Genomic DNA, 20,929 nt, shown 5'->3' with positions numbered 1-20,929 from the left:
GCACAGCTGCACTTCAAGAAAGGCACAAGCCACCACCCTCTGCTGCCCTATGAATCACCACCTGGGGGTGGCTACACCCTGGTGCAAATGGCTGACTCCATGACATTTGCACTCCAACTCCATTGCAGCCCTTTGAGTCAAACATCACCATGTTAGAGAGGAAGTTGCAAGCAACACCTTTTATTGGGGGAGGGGCAGGACGCCCAGGGGAGCAACGCCAGGGACCCAGTTTCAGCTGCAAAGGGAAGGATGGAAGATGAACCGGCCACTTGTGTTGCCAAGAAAAGACCTTCTTCTTCTGATCGGCCACCACATTCCCAGCATTGCACCTGAGGGCATTCATCAAACTAGCTTAAAGCAGGCTGCCCCCCCCCCCCCCAAGCCCACACTCTTAGGGTTAACAAACAGAAAATGCAATCCAGCAGCTCCGACAGCTCCAGCAGGTCTCCGGCTTGAGGCCCTGGAGTAGAAGGCAGACACAGGCGGAGGGAGGGCCCCACAATTCCCCACCTCAGCTGACCTAATGGACGTCCCTCGGGGATTGAGCGCAGGAAGGGGAACCCGAAGGCGGCTGGAGAACGGCGTCATCGGCGGCGAGGCTTGGTGATGGCAATGTGGCTGTATGGCCTGTCGTTGCGCTCCTGGAGAGGCTGGAAGGAAGAACACCTACCCTTAGCGCCTATGTGGGCAGAGCACACTTCTATCACTTTGGGGGCCAAGAGCCAGCAGCGGGTGAGGAGGCGGCGGCAGTGGCAGCAGTGGCTCTGGGAAATGTGGCCTGGTCAGGCAGGTAGGACACTGCTCCACCGGTCTCCCACACGACCCCTTGCCCTCCAGTTTGGAGGGCCCATTTAGCGGCCCCCATAGCTTGCTTCCCTTCTGGTGTGGTGGCTCTCTCTCCGTTGGCAGGGAGGGCAGAACGTGTGCCAGGGTTTCTGGAAGGGAAATCAGTGCCGTGGCCCCAGGGTGGCCAATTGCACCCCTGGGATACTTTTCACTCTTACGCGGAATTGTTAACTGTGGCTCCTTTGACAACCACGCTGGATCCTCAAGTAAAATCCAGGATTTGCCCAGCAAGCCAAGCCAAGCGGGGACTGGAGCTCGTGGTTCTGGCTGTTGCCAAACAGCTTAATAGGCCTGGATGAGGACAGGCTTGGCGGAGTCTGCTGTCCTTGGGGCAGCCTTCCCTGCTAGGGGACCCTCTGTGGGGCTGGGGCTCTGGAGATGCCCAAGAGGTCGGCAGACTCTTTGTCAAAGCCATCAGTGACTAGGAGAGCAGCTAGTTTTACTCAATGAATAAGGGCACAGGTGTGCTCATACCTGGTTCTAGCTCCGCCCCATCTCTACTCTGCTGGGATACACAAATGGCCCATGTTCATCCAATCTTCTAGTAGGTCTCCCACTTTCTGTGGGATGAACTGGCCAGTCTCTGATCTGACACAGAAAGGAAAAGCCGAAAGGAAGCTCTCACCTGGTACAGCTGGTCGTTGGCCAACAGGCTCTGCTTATCAGAAGCTGCAGGATCAAAATAGGAAGACTGAGTCCACAGGGAACAAACCAAGAGCCCAAGAGGGCAGTGGGTGTGTGGGTGGGGGGTGGGTGGGGGGGGGGTGGAATCTCTGAGGCAGGCAAGAAACGGGAGGGGGCACTTGAGCTGCAAATGAGGCGGTCTTTCCTTCTGGAGAAAACCACCATGGCCCTTTCAAGAAGTTCCTTGGCTCCCCTTTCCTGCCACCTCCTCACCTTGGGCAGGCCGGCTCCGCTCTTCCACAGCTAGGTGGTACACAGCGATGGCTAGGAAGACTGTGGCAAGGAGGCTGGCGACTGAAATCCCCAGAATCGTGGTGAAGTCCAGATGGATGCAGTACTGGCACACTGTGAAACAAAACGTTGAAGATACACTCTGCACTCCCCCTCATATCCAAGTGGAGTCCACAGAGGCCTCACCCAAGCAGAGCAGGTGTCCTTTTATGGCAGAACTGCCACAAGCTGCCCTCACCCATCCGAGGCCATTGCCAGGTCACTGGGCAGAGAAAGGGAGGCCCAGCTGCAGTCTCCAATCTGCCCATCCCAGGGGCCGTCCCAGGCTTTTACAGGGCTTGGCAGAAAGATCACCTGTGTCCTGAGAAAGAGCAGCCTGATAAGAGAGGCCAGAAATGCTGAACATGAGCAGAATGGAGCATTTCATCTCCAGACACATTTCAGCGCAGGAACACTCAATCTAAGTCACAGAGGTGGTGATTTGACAGTTTACCTCCCGAAAAATCTACACCACATTTTTTTCTAATACCTAAGAATAGACAAGCAAGTTCTTAAGGAAAAAGCTTGGTTCCATAGGAAGAGGACTAGCCTCATTTAATCAGCTAAGAAGCAAACTGAGACCTCACCAAACAAGTGAAGCTCCTTTTGAAGTGAGGAGGTAGACAATTTACCAGGCTGAGGATAGACTGCCCAGATTCTTTTAAAGACATCTGCCAATCAAGCTGCCCCCATCCTTCTTGTTTTGCTCAAGACTGTCTCTGGGTAGGGAATGGAGCTAAAATATTCCTTTCACCTGGACCGTCCCACCTACAAAGGGCAGGTCTGTTTCAGAAAACCCCGGTATCTGCCTCGCTGAAACTGGATGACTGGCAATGTTGTTAAGTAAAGCAGGGGAAAGAAGGCTTACGCACTCCGGATGAAAACTTGCAGGGTTCTGTTTTTCTCATCCCTGTCGAGACACTGGTAGATGCCTCTGGGGTCGTCCATCACAGCCAACATCAACTTCTTCCCTTGGGGGGTTAGATTCACCCCGTCTTTTTTCCAGCGTGTCTCATTGTTGCCCCCTGTACATACCAGGTAGACAGTTTTCCCTTTTTGCTCTATGACGATATCTGCAAAACAAATGGGATGAGGTGGAGCAAAGGTCCCACAGGCATCACCTCACCAGCACCTCCAGGGTTGCAGGGGCCAAACAAACTAGATAACAAGCATTTTAGCAAGGCATATTTATACGGCCATCTTCAGGAACTGGTATTCCTTCTGCAAAAGTATCATGGCTTAAGTATCATTGGTTAAGTGAAACAAGCCTTTGTGTTTATTCCTAGTTCTGGGCCAGCGGTTGCTGCTGAGCAAAGGTCTGCTTCCGTTTTCTCTATCCAGGGATGGGGTGGGCAGGGAGTTTGTCTGCTGAAAGTAGACCAGGCCCCTGCAAGGCCAGAAACCTGCTATCAGCCGCTGGGACCCCACGTCTTTGCCGCTGCTTCTCTCCCACTTCGCTGGTCTCAGGGAACTTGCCTTCCTCCTGTAACAGGTCTGCTCAGCTGAAAGTCCTAGGGAAACTGCTGAGACTTCCTCCTGCCTAGTCTACCTGGCGGTCTTGAAGTGTTGTTTAAGGCCCTTTGCCCTCCTAACCAGGAATGACTCTTGATGAGCTTCTAGCCAGCCAGAAAAATCTTTCCAAATATTCTCTTGGAAACAAGCCTTTTCCAAACACCCAGGATCTGGAAAATTCAGAAACCAGCCCCAAATGAAAGAGAGGCAAAAAATTAAGCACACCAAGAGTCATCGACTGGGCTTGTGCATCAGTCTACGCTCATTGCGCAAACCCAGCCAATTACGGCATAGTCAGTAAAACACGGCCACAAAACGTATGGCTGGACCCAGACATACTGTATAAATCCATCCTATTTAAACTCCTCCCAAGCTGCCTCACTGCTTTTCTTTCTTTTAGAAAACTGGGATAAAGCATACCATTTTCAGATGCGGTATTTCCACTGATGCTGATGCCTGAAAGAAAATAATTTCAACACGGATCAAAATAAACTGGGAACAAGAAACACCAATAATACCACACACCAGTCCTCCACCCAGTTGTCCAAGCAACATCAAACAGTGGAATGTATGCAGTGCAGATGCATTTAAACGCGTGGACTCCATGCCAAATGGCATCTAGGAAGGGAAGGAAGAGGGAATAGCAAACGCTAATGGAGGACTGATCAGTCTTTGGCTGAAAGAATGACGTTAACCTGAGAAAGGAAACATTTATGTGACTTCTTAATTTCAGAAAGAGGCTGCTAAGGAGCACCATTATTGAGGTTTTTAATAATAACTGCTTCGAGCAGTTAGTTCGGAAATATATTATTTCTTGCCTTCCTGTTACCTTTGACAATTATCAGTTTGCTTATAGAACAAACAGATCTACTGAGGATGCTGTCAATACTGTTCTTCATACTGCCCTATCTCACTTGGAGAAAAAAGGAACGTACGTCAGAATATTATTGGTTGATTTTAGTTCTGCTTTCAACACAATATTACCCCACAGATTGATGTCCAAGCTTAAAGATCTGAAGCTACCGGACTCCATATGTTGGTGGATTCTGAATTTTTTATCACATTGTTCACAAAGGGTTAGGATGAATGAACATTTCTGTGGAGATCCTCAATACTGGCACTCCTCAGGGCTGTGTATTGAGTCCACTTTTATTCACTATTTATACGTCTGATTGCACCTCTATTCATCTGAGCAATAAGATCATTAAGTTTGCAGATGATACGACGTTGGTGGGGCTCATTTCTGATAATGATGAGTCTGCGTACAGGGATGAAGTTCATCAGCTGTCCCTCTGGTGCAAAGTAAACAATCTTATTTTTAATATAAATAAGACAAAGGAATTCATAGTGGATTACAGGAAGAGCAGTTCGGATATCCAGTCATTGTATATCGATGGTGTTTTGGTAGAACAGGTGGCAGAATGTAAGTTTTTAGGTACCATCCTGAAACAAGATCTAACATGGGGGGCAAATACTTTAGCCCTAGAAAAAAAGGCTCATCAACGACTGTATTTTTTAAGACTTTTAAGATCACAACAATTGCCAGAGAGTCTGTTGGTTGCCTTTTATTGAAGCTCTATAGAGAGCATTTTATCTTATTGCCTGTGTGTGTGGTTTAGGAGTTGTACAGAGGCGGAGAAAAGGGCACTCCAAAGTGTGATTAAAAAGGGCACAAAAGATCACCGGATGCCCTCTTCCCTCATTGGAGGATTTGTATAACATGGGATGTAGAAGGAAGATACAAAAGATCTTGAGAGACCCTTCGCATCCAGGCCACTCGTTGTTTGAGATCCTACCATCAGGAAGACGATATATAGAGTGCTGAAAGCCAGGACAAGTAGATTTAAACATAGCTTTTACCCAAGTGCTGTGATCAGGTTAAATGCAGAGTTATGAATCTGGTGGTCTTAACATATATATATCCTGGTTGTACAGTTTTTAACTGTTATTTGTTTTAATTTGTTTTACATTGTTATTTGTATATGTCTTTTGGTGTTGTTCAGTTGTATGTTGTGGAAGAGCACCTTATTTCGTTGTTCTCAGGTTTCTGAGTACAATGACAATAAATTTATCTAAATCTAAAATCTAATAGGCAAAGTCTGAGAAAAGTGGACAGAGAGAAGTTTTTTCTCCCCAAATGCTAGTGGTTCAGGACAGGCACATAATAATATTTCCTCACCTACCATAGGCTGTGGAGACAGATCACAGATCCTTTGGCCCTGGAATCTGGCAGCCACTAAAGGCAACATCTCCATCATTGCTCTGACAGGTTTTCCTCTTCAGGGGGCTGTATTAACATTTGCATTCAGCCTTTCCTCCAAAAGCTTGCAACATAAATGTCCCATTCCTCATTTATGAGGTTGGTGAGAAAGAGGGAAGTGGCTGCCTCCAACCCCAGGCCAGGTGTGGCGAGGACAATGGTCTGCTGCTTTCAGTTGGGGGGGGGGGGCTAAGCAGATGCTCTGAATCACAAACACAGCTGAGGGCAAGCAACACATGGTAATGAACTGGCAGTCTGGTCCTCGTGCCTTCTCACTACGCTGCTCGTCTTCTTTCTTTCTTCCTTTCTTTCTTTCGCAGCCTGCCTCCCCTCCCACTCCACAAGCCACCCCACTCTCAAACTGCCTACCTTGGAAGAACAGGGCAAGGAGAGTTACCCACAGCAACTGTTCCTGGCCTCCCATGCTTGTCAATGGGGGAGCCAGATATGTCGGTCCCTGTTTTTCTCAGCTCAGGCAGCAGGTCTTCTGACAGGTGAAAAAATGACTGGGCAAGAAGATGTAGGGAAGATTTTTGCAGGCAGTCTGCAGCAGGAAGTCTGTGGGTGGGGGCACTTCCGTCCTGTGTGGTGCATATGTGTGTGTGTGTGTGCATGCTTTTACACGTAAGGAAATGAAAGGATGAAAGAGATGCTACAGGGAAAGCGCTCTGCTGAAAAAATGGAGCTGATTTCCTTTCCCCTTTGCGGAACTGAATGGCAGAACTGGGCCCTCTGTCCCAGCAGCAGTTCTCCACTCAGGCACCCCAGAAACAAGCCCCGAGAGTGGGGAGGCACCTCCGCCCTTTTGGCCAGGCATGTCGGGCAGGGCAGTTAGAGCCAACCCGGAGTGGCGGCTCAGCCCAGCCGGGTCCCTCCTCAGCTCCTGCTGGGGCACCGCAGCACCGGCCCTCAGCCTCCAACTGTCGACCCAGAGCAGCGCTTCGCAACCTCGGCCATTTTAAGGTCTGTGCACTTCGACTCCCAGAGCTCCCCAGGCTGCCCTACTGGCCGAGGATCGGGGCGCCGGGAAACCTCCAGCGACAGGCTCGTCTCCGCCCTCCCTCTGTCCGAGCGCCTGTCTGGGATCGGCGCTCGGGGACAAAGCCGAAGCCGGCCGGAGCCCTCGCGTCCCCAGGGTGTCCCGCTCGCTTCGGCGGCCGTCTCGGAGCCGTCCTCGGACAGGTGCCCGGAGGGGCCTGGCGGGAGGCGGCGCCTTTGTCGCTGCTGCTTTATCGCGCTACCGGCTGGCACTCAAGTGGCTGGCCGGGCCGCAGGGCGGAGAGGCGGCTGCCCCGCGCCTGGGACCGGGGCGCCTCCGAAGGTCGAGGGTGACGCAGGCGCCGACAGCTCCCTCTAGACGCGGTGCGGCTGCACGGTCGGTCGGTCGGTGTCCGCCTCTGCCTCCTCCCCCCCCCGCTACGCGCGCTTCCGGCTCCCTCTGATGACGTCGGCGCAGACTGCGGGCGTCGCGCGTTGCCAAGCTCATAGCTGAAAGGTGGCGCGGCCGCCCAGCTGGAGCGCCTCTGAGCCTCGGGCCTCTCGTTGCTTCTGCTGCTCGTCACCCCCGTCCTGCTCCAGGGCGCCCGGGGCTGCGGGCCGTCGCTCGTCGTCTGGGTGGCGGCTCTCCATGGAGCTCGCCCGGCGGGGAAATGACCGACCACGAGAACAACAACAACATCTCCCGGAACCCCTTCGCCGCCCTCTTCAGTTCCGTCGCCGACGCCCGGCACTTCGCCGAGATCCAGAAGCAGCCGCCGACGCAACCCGCGGGTGAGCGAGGTGGCCGGGCGGCTGAGAGGGACGAACGTAGACCCCGACGGAGCGCCCGCCCTGATCGCCTCTCTCGCACCCTGGGCCGCGGGCTCCAAACGCGCGAAGAAATCTCTGCCCGCCTTCTTTTACTTCACCCTTTCCTTTTCCTTTTCCTTTCTGCACCTGCGGGTGTAGTTGCGTTCGATCTTTCTATAACGGGGTTACCACGAAAGCTTATTGTTTATTTGTTGTCCATCCAAAGTCCCTTTCCTGTTCAGTCAGTGGGAGCTCAACCTCGGTCCATCTACCTGCAAAGTTAGACAATTTAGTTGAAATTTTAGCCCAATTATAGGACAGTTAGCAACAGAATTGAAAAAGAAATGCAAGCACTTAGTGGACTACGTGAATTAGACCAGCATTACCTGGCAGGTATGGAAATCCAGAGAGCTAACTTTTTACTAGTTTAATTCCAGATTCTCAGATGGCTTTTCAGAAGTCATGTTTTTATGATCTGTAAGTTGCTTACTTGCTGTGTAAAAAAAGTGCCCTTATTAAGTTTTTGGTGCTGTGCCAGCCCAGATGAGAGGCACAGGCCTTTAGAGAGACTGCTCAGATGGTGTATGTGTGGGGGGCAGTTGGGGCCCAGGTACACTGCTTATTGACTAGCTCTGCTTCTCTAGTAGAGGAAACCTCTGCCAGCCAAGATGATTCTGACAACAGTGTGTCTGAGAGTCTGGATGATTGCGACTACTCTGTGGCTGAGATCAGTCGCTCCTTTCGCTCCCAGCAGGAGCTCTGCGAGCAGCTCAACATCAACCACATGATCCAGAGAATCTTCCTGATCACATTGGATAACAGTGAGTTTGGAAGCATGAGTGGCCAGAATCCAGGGTGGGTTGAATTAAGGTGGAGGGGAGCCACCAGGTGGCAGGTTTTGATCCATGAATGCAAATTCAGGCTCCTCTCCTGGAGAACAATTGTTGATATCACACAACATCTGCTGACTTAAGATGCCTCAAAGGCGACAAAATCTGTTTGCCAAAGGAACTGTGTAAATGTTCTCCTGGCAAAAACAAATATGCATATAGAATGAAAATATTGTTCTCCATTGTGCAAGCGGTTAAGAGGACCTTCCATTGGATGCAAAGCCAAATGTACTGATGTGGGATTTCTGTATCTTTATGGGCTGGTCAGCATATTGCAGATGTGACAAACTTTACCCAACCTGGTGGTATTTCTTGCAACCATGCTGCTTCGTTCTCCTGCTCCAATTGTTATACTGTAGGGTATGGCTTGTTCCTTTATTGTTTTTTTTTAAAAAAGATTTGTGCTTTGCTGTGCTATTTCGTTGATCCGAGAGATTGCTTTCCTTTAGGCCACAAACCATGCCAGCCTCAATTTGGTGCCCTTTAGTATGTGTTGGGAAGGCTGGGAGTTGCACTTAAAGATATGTGAGAGCAATATCTTCAGGAGGGCCTTGTTTTAACATCTGCTAAATCGAGAAGCCAAAGTATGACAATAAAAGTTGTTGATAGGGAGAGAGAAATGGTTCTGAACATGGAATGTTTGGGGTATTTCCCTACTGCTGCTTTGATGATTTCCCCCCTCCCCTTTGTAGGTGACCCCAATCTGAAGAGTGGAAATGGTATTCCTGCACGGTGTGTGTACCTGGAGGAAATGGCTGCAGACCTTGAGGATCAGGACTGGCTGGACATGGAAAATGTGGAACAGGTCTGCATGCAAGGATCTGATGGGGTCTTCACCAGATTGGAGGCTTGCTGGAGAAGGCTAGTCTTGGTCATCAGGCCAACTCTTCCCTGTGCCTATGGCCAGGAAAAGATGCTTCCCCAAGCCAGGATACCATGTGCCTAGAGGCCTTTGATTGCTTGTTTTGATTTGCTTTCTAGTACTTTTCCTTGAACGAGCCAATTTCACCTTCTATGAAATGACTGAGTTCTATGGGCTGCCAGCTAGATTTAGAGAAACATGTGAAAGACCTGGCTGTTCATGCATAAGGTCACTCTATAAAAAAATTGGATGTAAATGAAATTTAGGGTCTTTCTCCAAATGTTGGGAGGGAGCAATAATATTATGGATTGTTATGTTTCCCCAGGCCCTTTTTACCCGATTGCTGCTCCCAGAACCTGGGAATCACTTGATCCACATGACTTCAACTGGCATCCAGAATCTCTCAGCAGAGAGAGATGCAGGAGAGAAGCACATCCTGCGATACCTCTTTGCCTGCTTTCAGAGGGCAAAGGAGGAGGTGGGTCAAGCACTCATATCACACCCAAGCCGCTTGCTGGCCTGGACAGAAGGGGCTAGAGATCAGCTGTTCTCTCTGTTCTCCTAGATCACCAAGGTGCCCGAGAACTTGTTGCCTTTTGCAGTGCGTTGCAGAAATCTGACTGTGTCCAATACCCACACACTCTTCCTAACCCCAGAGATCTACGTCAACCAGAATGTCTACGAGCAGTTAGTGGACTTGATGCTGGAATCGCTAAGAGGAGCTCGTGAGTTGGCAAAGGCTGATATCCCAGGATAAGTTATGGGATCCAGCTTGTGGCAGCTATATCCTTTTTAAAATACTCGTCCTTTCTCTCCCTCATAGACTTTGAAGAGGTAACAGAGTTCCTGGAGGAGGTCATCAAAAGCCTCACGATGGATGAGGAAGTGAGGGCTTTTGAGGAGGTTATGGTCCCTGTCTTCGACATCCTCTCAGGACGAATTCGGGACCTACACCTTTGCCAGATCCTGTTGTACTCATATCTGGATATCCTCCTGTATTTCACTAAGCAAAAGGATATTGCCCAAGTGAGTCCTTGGTGGTCTCATTCCCCCCCAGATGGCCAGAATCCCTTGCTGCCTTTACCCTTTCACCTGGGAGAGAGGCCACTTTCCTCTACCTCACGTTGTATGTGTGTTTGTGTGGTGAAATTTTGAAGTGTTTTCAAAGGAAAAACCAAGAAAGTCCAGTTGCCTTTTGAAAAAAAAAAAAAAAAGCATCTCTGGGTCTACTTCTGTTTGTTCAGGTTTTTGTTGAGTATATTCAGCCAAAAGATCCAGCCAATGGACAGCTCTACCAGAAGACACTGCTGGGAACCATCTTGAACATCTCATGTCTTCTGAAGACACCTGGTGTGGTGGAAAGCCATGGCTACTTTCTGAACCCCTCTCGGTCCAGTCCTCAAGAAATCAAGGTGCAAGAATCCAACATCCACCAGGTGTATATTTCTGTTCCATTCCTGTTTTGCTTGTGTATCAAGATTGTGCGTTGAGAGGCAGCAAAGTGGCCGCGGATGACAAGCCCTCTTTTGTATACTGTGTTGTTTCATGCATACTATCCAAGTACGATCAGAGTCGGTAAGGTGCAGTGGTTAGAATGCAGTATTTCAGGCTAATTCTGCTGACTGCCGATTGCCAGCAGTTCGGCATTTTGAGTCTCACCAGCTCAAGGTTAACTCAGCCTCCCGTCCTTCTGAAGTGGGTGAGGACCCAGATTGTTGGGAGAGAGAGGGTGACTCTGTAAACCGCTCAGAGAAGGCTGGAGAGCACAGAGTGTATATAAGGGCTATTGCTATGCTCAGGCAGATCTGTGGCCTTGGAGTAGGACACTGGCTGCCTTCTGTGGAGATCGTCTAGGGCTGCTGTGCGGGGGGAGGGCGGGAATTAAGATCCAGAAAGTGCCGTAAAAGAGGTGGAAGTGCCAGGACTTGGGAAGGGAGCAGAGGAAGGACTTGGTGGAAGAGAGCAGGCAGTCCTCAGCTGGTGGCCACAATTGAGCCCAACATTTCTGTTCCTAAACGAGTCAGTTGTTAAGTGAGTTTTGCCCCACTTTACGACTTTTCATGCCACAGTTGTTAAGTGAATCACTCAGTTAATTTAGTCACCTGGTTGTTAAGTGAACCCGGTTTTCCCACTGACTCTGCTTGTAAGAAGGTCACAAAAGGGACTGTCATAAATCCATACCAGCTGCTGAGTGCCTGAATTTTGTGACTGTGGGGAAGCTGCCGTGACCTTAAGAGTGAAAAGCGGCCATAATCCACGGTAACTCTGAACGGTCAATAAACAAACTTTTGTGAGTTGAGGACTACCTGCCTGTGTCTTAGAGGACTGCAGGCCCAGGGAGGCTGTGCATGTGCGTTGACGTTAAGACCTGCTCTCGTAACCACAGTTCATGGCCGAATTCCATGAGAAGATTCATCAGATGCTGAAGAATCTGCTGCAGCTCTCCCCACAGACAAAACACAAGATCCTGGCCTGGCTGGGAAACTGTCTTCACGCCAATGCTGGGCGCACGAAAATCTGGGCCAACCAGATGCCAGAGATCTTCTTCCAGATGTATGCCTCCGATGCCTTCTTCCTGAACTTGGGAGCTGCTCTCCTCAGGCTCTGTCAGCCCTTCTGTAAGCCCCGATCTCACCGGCTTCTGACATTTGACCCAACCTATTGTGCTGTGAAGGAACTGAATGAGGAAGAGCAGAGGGTGAAGAATGTGCACCTGAAAGGTGAGAGGGAGAGAGAGGCGTTGCTGCCATGAGAAGTGGCTTCCTTTTGCTGGAGCTTTCTCTAGTCAGTATTGATAGCGCTCTTCATTTCCTTTAAGGCTTGGAAAGAGAAACTTGCTTGATCCCAGCTGTAACTGGGCAGGAGCCAAAATTTGCTGACAGCTATAACCTGGTGACAGAGAATTTGGTATTGACGCAGTACGCCCTCCACTTAGGATTTCACAGGTACACAGGAGGCTCCGTGGTGGGAACACTGCAGGTCTTGGGAAGACTTTTCCACGGCAGCTGATACTGCTCGGGTTTTGGCAGAACGTAGCTCAAAATATTAACAAATCTCAATGGCTTTTTAGGAGAACACTGGGGCTCCTGCTGATGTAATAGCACCCAAATGTAGGTATAGTCCTTGCTTAGCAACCACACTTGGGCCCAAAATTTTGGTTCTAAGTCATTGTTGTTAAGTGGATCATTATGTGACATAACTCGATTTTGTGACTTTTTATGACCATCATAAAACAAATCACCACTGTTGTTAAACAAATCATGTGGTTGTTTAAAACGCTTGGTTAAGTGAATCCAGCATACCTAGTGGACATTTTACCATTTTCTACTAGAAAATAGCAAAAGACATGGCAAATCATGGTTATGTGATTGTGGAACACTGCAAGTAGTTGTATTGGCAACCAGTTCATATTTACAATTCCATGAGTGCGGGGGAGGGTGGGCGCAGTAGTTGTAACTTCAAGGATGGGTCATAAGTCATCCTGCATGCCAAAACAACTGTTAGACAGATAGTTTTATGATGGTATGTTTTATGATCTATGACTTACCGCTTGTTGTTTGAATGTGCACTGAGAGCTTATGTAGGAGACAAATTCCTTATGTGTCCAGTCACACTTGGCCAATAAAGAATATTTCTATCCCTATTTCTAAGTAAGTTTGTGTTGGTGGTGGTTTTTACTAGTTGTTAAGGAAATTGGTCATTAAGCAAGGACTAACTCTAGGCCACGTTTATTATACACTAGTTGATGTTTGTATGTGGGGAAGAATGTTTTCTTGGTCTACTGGAGGATATGAATGGATGGAAATTAAAGCGAATTATGATTTCTTCAAACATTTATGGGTCCTTCAGTGAAAGCCGCTCTGCACAGAACTTAATGCAGAAAATCCTTGCATGCCAGCTCTTGCCCCCAGCTGACCTCAACACTCATTGCTGGCCTCCCTGGTCCTCCTTTCCCATGACAGCTGCCCAATTTGTAGTGGTCACCTTGTGCTTTTCTGGTAGTACTGCCACTCTATCTGTTTCTTGTACAGATTGCATGACCAGATGATCAAACTCAACCAAAGCCTGCATCGACTACAGATGGCATGGCGGGAAGCTCAGCAAAGCTCCAGCCCCTCAGCTGACAATCTTCGGGAGCAGTTTGAGCGTCTCATGACCATTTACCTTTCCACTAAAGCAGCCATGACAGAGCCTCAGATGTTGAAGAACTGCCTCAATCTGCAGGTGTCCATGGCTGTTCTCCTGGTCCAGATGGCCATCGGAAACCAAGGGACTGAGCTGATGGCCTTGACCTTCCCTCTGCCCGAAGTGAAGAAAAGCGCACTGGCCTATGTCCCAGGTGACTGGCAAGATACTTAAATCTTTAGAATTTGGGTTTGAGCAGGGCGAAGATGGAGCCTGAGGCTTTGCCATTCCCAAGAGACTTGACAGGAGCCTCTCGTCTTTTGGTGTGGGCTCATGCCTGGCTGATTTGTAACACCATCCTTGTGTTGAAGTAGAATTGTAAAAGGGAACACCCACAAGCAGCCCTTCCTTTGCAAAAGGTGCATGCTTGCACAAGTATATGTTGTTAGAAATATGTTTCCTTTTAGAAATTTTAGCTAGTAGCATTTGCCTTGAAATGTTTGTTTGTTTAAATTTCAATTTCTATAGCTGCCTAACTCAAGAGAGTGACTCTGGGCACTTTAAAATTATGTTTGGCTTGGTTTCCTCTTAGATGTTAATATCATAAACCCTCTCCTGCTTCCAAGGAAATCTGTAATGCCATCTTGGTGGCCCCGGGAGGCCATTGCCACCTTGTCCTCCAATCCCTGCCCTCCCAGGGAAGGAGCAAGCATGGGGCTGGTAGCTGTAGCTGTACATTCTTAGCAAGAGTTCACTTGGGTCTTTGCATTTGCAGAATTCTTTGCTGACAACTTAGGTGATTTCTTCATTTTCCTGCGCCGCTTTGCTGATGATCTCCTGGAACCTTCAGCTGACTCCCTGGAGCACGTACTTCATTTTGTGACCATCTTCACAGGGGATGTGGACAGGTAAAAGCTTCTTCTGAAGTCTGGAGAGGTGTGAATCAGGCCCACTCTGAGTCAAGCAGCCTGTTTGCCAATGAACAGCAACCTGGCCTTAGGAAGGAAAACTTCGACCCCAATAAACTCAATAAACTTTAGATTGAGTGCAGGTTCAAGTTTTTCTTGAGCCTTCAAGCAAATTTGGTTGGCTTGGTTTTGACTGCTTAGTTCCTTGAACACCTCAGCCCACGGATGTGAGAGTGGAGCGGTATAACAGGAATCAGAAGCATTGAGCTGGGCGGGAAGCAGTTGTTACTCTGTGATGAGAACCCATGGTGAGCAGCCTAACGTTCGTCTGTTGGGAGGATACATGAGTCCCTCATTGCTGCCAAACTGCAGGAGAATTCCATGGGTGGGTGGGTGGGTGGGTGGGTGGGGGTGTTGATTGAATTTTAGAGAAAGTGTGGATTTGGAGGTTTCCCCCCACCCCTCTTGGCAGAATGAAGAACCCTCATTTGAGAGCCAAACTGGCTGAAGTTCTGGAGGCTGTGATGCCCCACCTGGATCAGGCACAGACCCCTCTGGTCTCAAGTGTCTTTCATCGCAAGAGAGTCTTCTGCTCCTACCAGCATGCTGCTTACCTGGCCGAGGCGCTAATTAAGGTTTTTGTGGACATTGAATTTACAGGTAAGGAAGCGGGTGGGCTGAGGAGGGCGTCTCATTCCCTCAGTTCCTGCCGCATAGTGCAGTCCCTTGAACGAAGTGCCCAGAATCTTAGTGCATCCGCTTTGGTGGATCTGAAAGCAGAGTTGCTCATTTGGTAATGGTGGTGCTGCTGGCAGAATGAGATGAAAAGGCCTTGCCTTTTCTTCCAAGTTTTGAGATTTGTGTTCCACTCTGGTCCAAGCCACCTCCTTCCCTATTGCTTTTTGGGGGTAGAGGAGGGAAGAGCTGATCCCCCCTACTCTCCATCCTGTGGGCTTTTGGGTTTATATGTACAAGAAGGAATCTCAGAGAATAAGATCTTTGTCAGTCCTCTAGTATCTCCAGGTCCGGCAATCACTACGGGCCTTCTCCTGTGCAGGGGATCCCCATCAATTTGAGCAGAAGTTTAATTATCGTAGACCCATGTACCCTATCCTCCGGTATATGTGGGACACTGATTCATACCAGGCAAGCATAAAGGTAAGGACCTGAGGTTTGCCAATGGCGAGGGCTAGGAGAAGAAGGGTGTTTTGGAAGGAAACATCCCCCCTCCGCTCTCCATCTCTTTGCACTGTGCAGGCACTGGCTGATTATGCCTCTGAGAACCTTGAGGCCATGGCCCCCCCGCTCTTCTTGCGCTTTCTGAACCTGCTTATGAACGATGCCATTTTCCTGCTGGATGAAGCAATACAGGTAAAGCGTTATACTGTGACTGCCAAGCTATAAGACTGTTCTTTTTTTGGTAAGAAGGATTCGTTAAAGGGTTGCCAATATTGGTGCCTTAAATGCAGCACAGAGCCAATTGAGAGGTGGAGAAACTGTGTGGCTGTTTCAAGGGGCATTTTCTGCCTTGGATAATTGCTCACCCTTTACCAGCTGAGGAGATGAAAGGAGGGCTTCGGCTGCAGAGCTGCTCCTACCAAGAAAGTTTTTCCGAGAGGTTTGGATCTGGAGTCTTTGCACTTGGCTTCTGTACCTCCCGTTCTCCATTTTTGTAAGGTTCATTCTTTCTGCTCCAAGTCTACAGGAAGGGCTTGCCATGACACTTCCATTTCCCACCCACTGAACTTTCTGCACCACACTTCATTCCAGAAACAAGATCCGATTGATCCAGTTTCGGTTCCCCCATTTCTGTGTGTTTTGTAGAATGTTTTAATGTAGTAGTTAAGATGTTGTACTCTACCTCAGTCCCAGAAGCTCACTGGATGAGTTGGAGCTATCGCTCTCTCTCAGTCCAACCTTTCTCACAGGCTTGCTGCTGTGGGCAAAATCAGAAGGCCTTGTATACAAAAATCTTTGCCCCTGAATAAATCTGTAAATCTCCAAGGTGAAAGGAACTTTTGAAGATGGCTGCTTGAGCGAGAGTGTGATTTTGGAACAGATCCTTTTTTCCCCCGTTTCCCATTTCAAATTTTTCTGCAGTACCTGAGCAAGATCAAGATCCAGCAAATAGAGAAGGACCGGGGCGAGTGGGACAGCCTGTCTGCAGAAGTGCGGCGTGAGAAGGAAGCCAGCCTGCAAATGTTTGGGCAGTTGGCTCGCTTCCACAACATCATGTCCAATGAGACCATCGGGACCTTGGCCTTCCTGACCTCAGGTAAAGGCCCTGTGTTCTTCCTGGCATGGAACGCTGGAGGGAGCAGAACTGCTGACGGAGCCTCCTTTCCCTTGCAGAGATCAAATCTCTCTTTGTGCACCCTTTCCTGGCGGAACGCATCATCTCCATGCTCAACTACTTCCTCCAGCACCTGGTAGGCCCCAAAATGGGGGCCTTGAAGGTCAAGGACTTCAGTGAATTTGACTTCAAGCCCCAACAACTGGTTTCTGACATTTGTACGATATATCTAAACCTGGGGTAAGTTGCATGCTGGAAAGGAAATACCTGTTGGAATGCTTCTAGGGAAGAGGATTAGAGGGATTTGCCTTATGCATCCAGAGTTTTAGTGGATGTTGAAATGTTTCTTGCGGAAGAGCAGCCAGTAACCCACCAGAGGTCCTCCTCAGATGACCTGATCAGACTAAGAACTTGACTCCTCAAAGCCAATGGACAACCACTGGAGAATAATATCTCATTGTTTATGAATACCAGTAGCCCATTCCAGTCCCCCAAGTTCTGCCAGTGAGAAAGAACAGGAGACACACACCCTTCGTGCCATGCTCTCTGGAATGTGAAGAGCATGGGAGGAGGCTTGGGACTTTTGAGTCCCATAAACTTGAAGGTAGTAGTACATTGTACGGAAAGGGTTCTTGGGGAAAGGGGCAGAATGGCTAGTGGGGTTTATGAACTTTCATTCTTTTCCATCTTTGTTGGATCTAACTGCAAATACGAGAGAAATGGGGCTGTATTGTGTATTGAGGGCGCCGTTGGTCCTGGGTGTCCAAGGCAAGGCTCTGAATCTTGGCTGCAATCCACAGGATGAAGGCATGGGCTTCCTCTCCTGTGTCAAGAATTTGCACAGTGGACCAGGTGTTGTGCTTGTATACCCTACCTAGGAAACTACGGAACTTCGGCTAGGCTGGTCTCTCTCTTATGAAGGCCATTCTTGCTGGCTCCTGTGCCCAAGCAAATCATCTTAGAATTTAACCGGCTGGGCTCAGATGAGTCAGTTTAAACTAAGCTAGACAAAAGTGTCCTGTAGACTCAGATAGTCTATGTGCTAAGGGGGAGAGCTGTCAAGTGCTGGTGAAAGATAAGAAGGTGAACCCTGAATGGAGTAAGTGTGGAGCTGTCCTGTCTGTTCAGGCAGATCAAATTTGGGCGAGGCCCCCCCCATAAGGAAGATTTACAATTGGTTACGTTGTACCTCAGGGACTACAAAGATGCTCACCACAAAGCAATCTTACAGAAGAGAGTTCCTTCTGAACAGGAGAAATTATAGTGCAAATAGGCTAGAGCCAATATATTGCAAACGGGCCAAGACTGAACGGGGCTTTTGATCTCACCTCGTAAAAGGCTGTGGAAGTGCAAGAAAGGAAGCAGGATAGGAAAGCCGAAGTGACCGAGAGTGCCAAATGGACAAGAGGCTTGCTTGCGTGGGGCCTCCGTGTCCACTTTTAGCCCCTCTTCTCTGTTTCAGTGACGAAGTGAACTTTTGTGCCACAGTGCCTAAGGATGGGCGATCCTATTCCCCAACTCTTTTTGCTCAGACAGTCCGAGTTTTGAAGAAAATTAATAAGCCTGGCAACATGATTGTAGCATTTAGCAACCTGGCAGAGCAAATTAAGGTGAGATGGGAAAGCTGTCAATCTCCCCTTCCCCAAAATCTATCTATATATGTTGAAAACCTTCAATGCATCCTGGGTTTGTTCTTATAATAGCTGCTGGATGTTTAAAATTCTAAAGAGACAGGTGAAAAATAAGAGTTGATCGGGACTTGCATTCCTCTCTGTATCTGAGAACTGAATTTATTGCAGTGTGATATGAATGCAGTCAAATTTCCAAGATTCAGCAAGACACAAGAAAACTCTGTATTAGTTGTGCTTCTGTGGAATCAAATAGCCAATCACGGGCTGTACTTGGGCTTTTACCTCTGCCCTGTTTCAGTTTCCAGGGCAAAGGTGACCCCTTGAAATCACTGGCCACATTTTTCTAGCCATGCTAGCTCCTTTGGATTCTGGGGCTTGTTTTGAGTTTGTCAATAGGAATTTGCAGGGTAGCCCAGCAGGGCCCCCTCTGCTGAATCCTGGATTTGTTTCTTCAGTCTCTAGCAGATCGCCAGCAGCAGGAAGAGGAGACATATGCAGATGCCTGTGATGAATTTCTGGATCCCATCATGAGCACCTTAATGACAGATCCGGTGCTGCTGCCTTCCTCTCGGGTCACAGTGGACAGAACAACAATCGCTAGGCACCTCTTGAGGTATTTAGAAGACAGAAAGGCAGGAGAAAATGGAATTATGCCTAATATCCTTCTAGGGAAGAGTGAACTTGTTTTGCATTTAGACATTGCCACTAAATTCCTTGAAGGATGCTAGTGGGGGTGATGCCCAGATTTGTCCCTGCATTCACTGGCCAGTTCCACTCTTTCATCCCCCTACTGATTGGGTCTAAGGCATAGTATATCAGCCATGGTATCCTTTTGGGCCAGCCATGAAGTTTGGGGCTTGCAGTTCAGTTCTGCATTGGCTTGACTCCTTTCTCCGAGGCTGGTCCCGATTGGTGTTGATAGGAGGGAGTGAAGGATCCAGCCCCAGCTGTTCTCTTGTGGCGTGCCACAGGGCTCGGTACCCTCTCCACTACTGTTTATCATCTGCATGAAGCTGCTGGGTGAGATTATCTTATCACCATGGGTTGAGGTATCATCAGTGTGCTGATGATCCTCGATACTTGCACACCTGGTGACCCAGGTGATTCTGTCACTACCTTCACAGTGCCAGGAGACTGTAGAGACCTGGGTGGGGGACAACAGGCTACGACGAAGCCTGGCAAAACGGAGTGGCTTGATTTCATGGAGCTTCAAGATTGGGGTATTTGACATCTTTATTCTGGGCAGGGTTGTACTATCCCACTCCGGTCCAATTCATAACTTAGCAGTTCTTTGGGACTTGTGACTCCTGCTCAAAAAGCAGCTGACTGGCAAGGAGAGGCTCTGCAGAGCTTCGGTTCGTGCATCAGCTGTGACCTTCCTGGATAACGATCCCCTGCACTCAGTCGCTCAAATCCTAATTCAAGGTGTTGGTGATGACCTTTCAAGCCCTCCATGGCATAGACCCTGGTTACCTGATGAACCATCTCATCCTGCTATGACAGGCCCATTTGTGTGGCAGAGGCCTGCCACAGATTCTGTCAGTCAAGGAACTCCAGAAGAGCCTTTTCTGCCATAGGCCAGCCTTTTAGAACATGCTGCCCCCCCCCACCTCCTGCAAATTGGCCTAAAGACTGGGGGGCGGGGGAGTCATGCTAGAGGTGGCTGTTAGACTAAGAACACCCCCCACCACGCATCCTGCTCCCTCCTTACCATCTTTTATTCACATTGCTGTACTTTCATGGGTTTTTATTTTCATTTTTACTATTGTTATATTTTTTAGTAATTTTGCATTTTACTGGTGTAAGCAGATTCCCCCTGCTACCAGAAACCGCACAGAGGTTAGACAGGCATGTCAGGTCAGTAAGAAGGTAAGAGCTCTGTGATCAGACAAAAAGCAACCCTAGGCTTGGCTGGAAGATTGCAGTTTTTTTTCTCCTTGTTGCAGGGGAAATGCTTAATGTTTTCAATATATATATATATATTACTTTCAAATGTGCAAGGATGCTTATGTGTCTACTGAAATTGATGATTGTTTGCTAGTTAACAGCCTGTCATCCTCTCCCTGCTTTCTTTCTGCAGCGATCAGACAGATCCTTTCAATCGCAGCCCTCTCACCATGGACCAGATCAAGCCAAATACGGAACTGAAGGAGAAGATTCAACAATGGCTGGCAGACAGAAAGAAGCAAAAGGAGCTGTGACTCGGGGCCAGAATGCTGTGGCCCCAGCTACCTTTTTCAGTGAACCCAGGACTGATTTTGACTGCCCCTTCATCTCCATAATGAGGATCCAGCTTCCTTGGGCTCCTCTGCACTTTTCTGTGGGTCCTTATATCTAAGATCTTCTGGAAACCTCCTCCCTTGACAGTTTGTCTCCTATATTGTTTTCGTAAGAATCCCTCTCCATGTTGGTTTCTCTTTAGCTGTTGTCCCAGATACCGGGCTGGACTTTCCCTTTTATGTTTAAAAAGAAAAGCTGTATTTACTCAATGGGGCAGAAGTTTTTCTTGTGTAAAGCCATTGTGGTAGCATGGTGATTTATGGCTCCCTCTGAGAAAAAACGGGAGCAACCAACATCGATAAGAACTGGGAGAACCATGGGCCTTATAACATCAAGCAGCTGTCATAAGCCTTATCACTCTTGCTCCCAGGAACGACATTTGGGGGAAACGCTGTGAACACATGACTGTGCAGGTGCCGCCCTGTAACTCTTGCCTGCTCTAACGCAGTGCCTGCCGCATGGCAGAGGTGCCCCTGCTGTAGGTAGGATGTTCGCTCCCGTCAGATCAATAAAAGCGTTGGCTGCCCCAATGGTTTCGGCCGCCGTGCCTCTTCCTCTGTTGTCAGGGCGATTCCGGGTT

At 48.8% G+C, this 20,929-nt stretch overlaps 2 protein-coding genes across 4 annotated transcripts; one reads left to right on the top strand and one right to left on the bottom strand.

The window, feature by feature from the left end:
* Window positions 1-164: 164 nt before the first annotated feature.
* Window positions 165-6,137, bottom strand: LOC113441854 (T-cell surface glycoprotein CD3 gamma chain). Of its 2 annotated transcripts, none has more exons than XM_026709056.2 (6): window positions 5,942-6,137; window positions 3,733-3,768; window positions 2,673-2,873; window positions 1,744-1,875; window positions 1,472-1,515; window positions 165-650 (listed from the first exon to the last, which is right to left on the bottom strand). In XM_026709056.2, exons 1-6 carry the CDS (start codon window positions 5,994-5,996, stop codon window positions 585-587), a joined length of 534 nt encoding a protein of 177 aa, XP_026564841.1. In that variant the 5' UTR covers window positions 5,997-6,137; the 3' UTR covers window positions 165-584. The 2 variants fall into 2 exon arrangements, with proteins under 2 accessions (XP_026564841.1, XP_026564840.1); XM_026709055.2 differs by lacking the exon at window positions 5,942-6,137 and adding an exon at window positions 5,492-5,708.
* Window positions 6,138-7,040: 903 nt separating this feature from the next.
* On the top strand, window positions 7,041-20,879 carry UBE4A (ubiquitination factor E4A). Of its 2 annotated transcripts, none has more exons than XM_026709052.2 (19): window positions 7,041-7,342; window positions 8,008-8,181; window positions 8,943-9,055; window positions 9,438-9,590; window positions 9,678-9,837; window positions 9,936-10,138; window positions 10,357-10,548; window positions 11,499-11,832; window positions 11,931-12,057; window positions 13,144-13,451; window positions 14,013-14,145; window positions 14,618-14,805; window positions 15,203-15,303; window positions 15,403-15,516; window positions 16,246-16,420; window positions 16,498-16,678; window positions 17,901-18,048; window positions 18,525-18,682; window positions 20,150-20,879. In XM_026709052.2, exons 1-19 carry the CDS (start codon window positions 7,222-7,224, stop codon window positions 20,268-20,270), a joined length of 3,204 nt encoding a protein of 1,067 aa, XP_026564837.1. In that variant the 5' UTR covers window positions 7,041-7,221; the 3' UTR covers window positions 20,271-20,879. The 2 variants fall into 2 exon arrangements, with proteins under 2 accessions (XP_026564837.1, XP_026564836.1); XM_026709051.2 differs by having other exon boundaries at window positions 8,005-8,181.
* The last annotated feature ends 50 nt before the right edge of the window (window positions 20,880-20,929 follow it).

Source organism: Pseudonaja textilis, chromosome 9 (assembly GCF_049901715.1).
Source record: "Pseudonaja textilis isolate UNSWEBS1 chromosome 9, rPseTex1.2, whole genome shotgun sequence".
Taxonomy (NCBI): Eukaryota; Metazoa; Chordata; class Lepidosauria; order Squamata; family Elapidae; genus Pseudonaja; species Pseudonaja textilis.
The sequence above is the reverse complement of the archived record's forward strand: the minus strand, read 5'-3'. Positions and strand labels throughout refer to the sequence as shown.

Bases quoted from the DNA above. Each gene is read 5' to 3' on its own strand.
- LOC113441854 (XM_026709055.2), bottom strand. From the start codon at position 5,570: ATGATGGAGATGTTGCCTTTAGTGGCTGCCAGATTCCAGGGCCAAAGG. The intron at 1,876-2,672 runs GTGCGTAAGCCT...TTTGTTTCACAG, and splicing joins CCTGCAAGTTTTCATCCGGA to TGTGCCAGTACTGCATCCAT. The intron at 651-1,471 runs GTGAGAGCTTCC...TCTTCCTTCCAG, and splicing joins CCAACGACCAGCTGTACCAG to CCTCTCCAGGAGCGCAACGA.
- UBE4A (XM_026709051.2), top strand. From the start codon at position 7,222: ATGACCGACCACGAGAACAACAACAACATCTCCCGGAACCCCTTCGCC. The intron at 12,058-13,143 runs GTACACAGGAGG...TTTCTTGTACAG, and splicing joins CTCCACTTAGGATTTCACAG to ATTGCATGACCAGATGATCA. The intron at 14,146-14,617 runs GTAAAAGCTTCT...CCCTCTTGGCAG, and splicing joins TTCACAGGGGATGTGGACAG to AATGAAGAACCCTCATTTGA.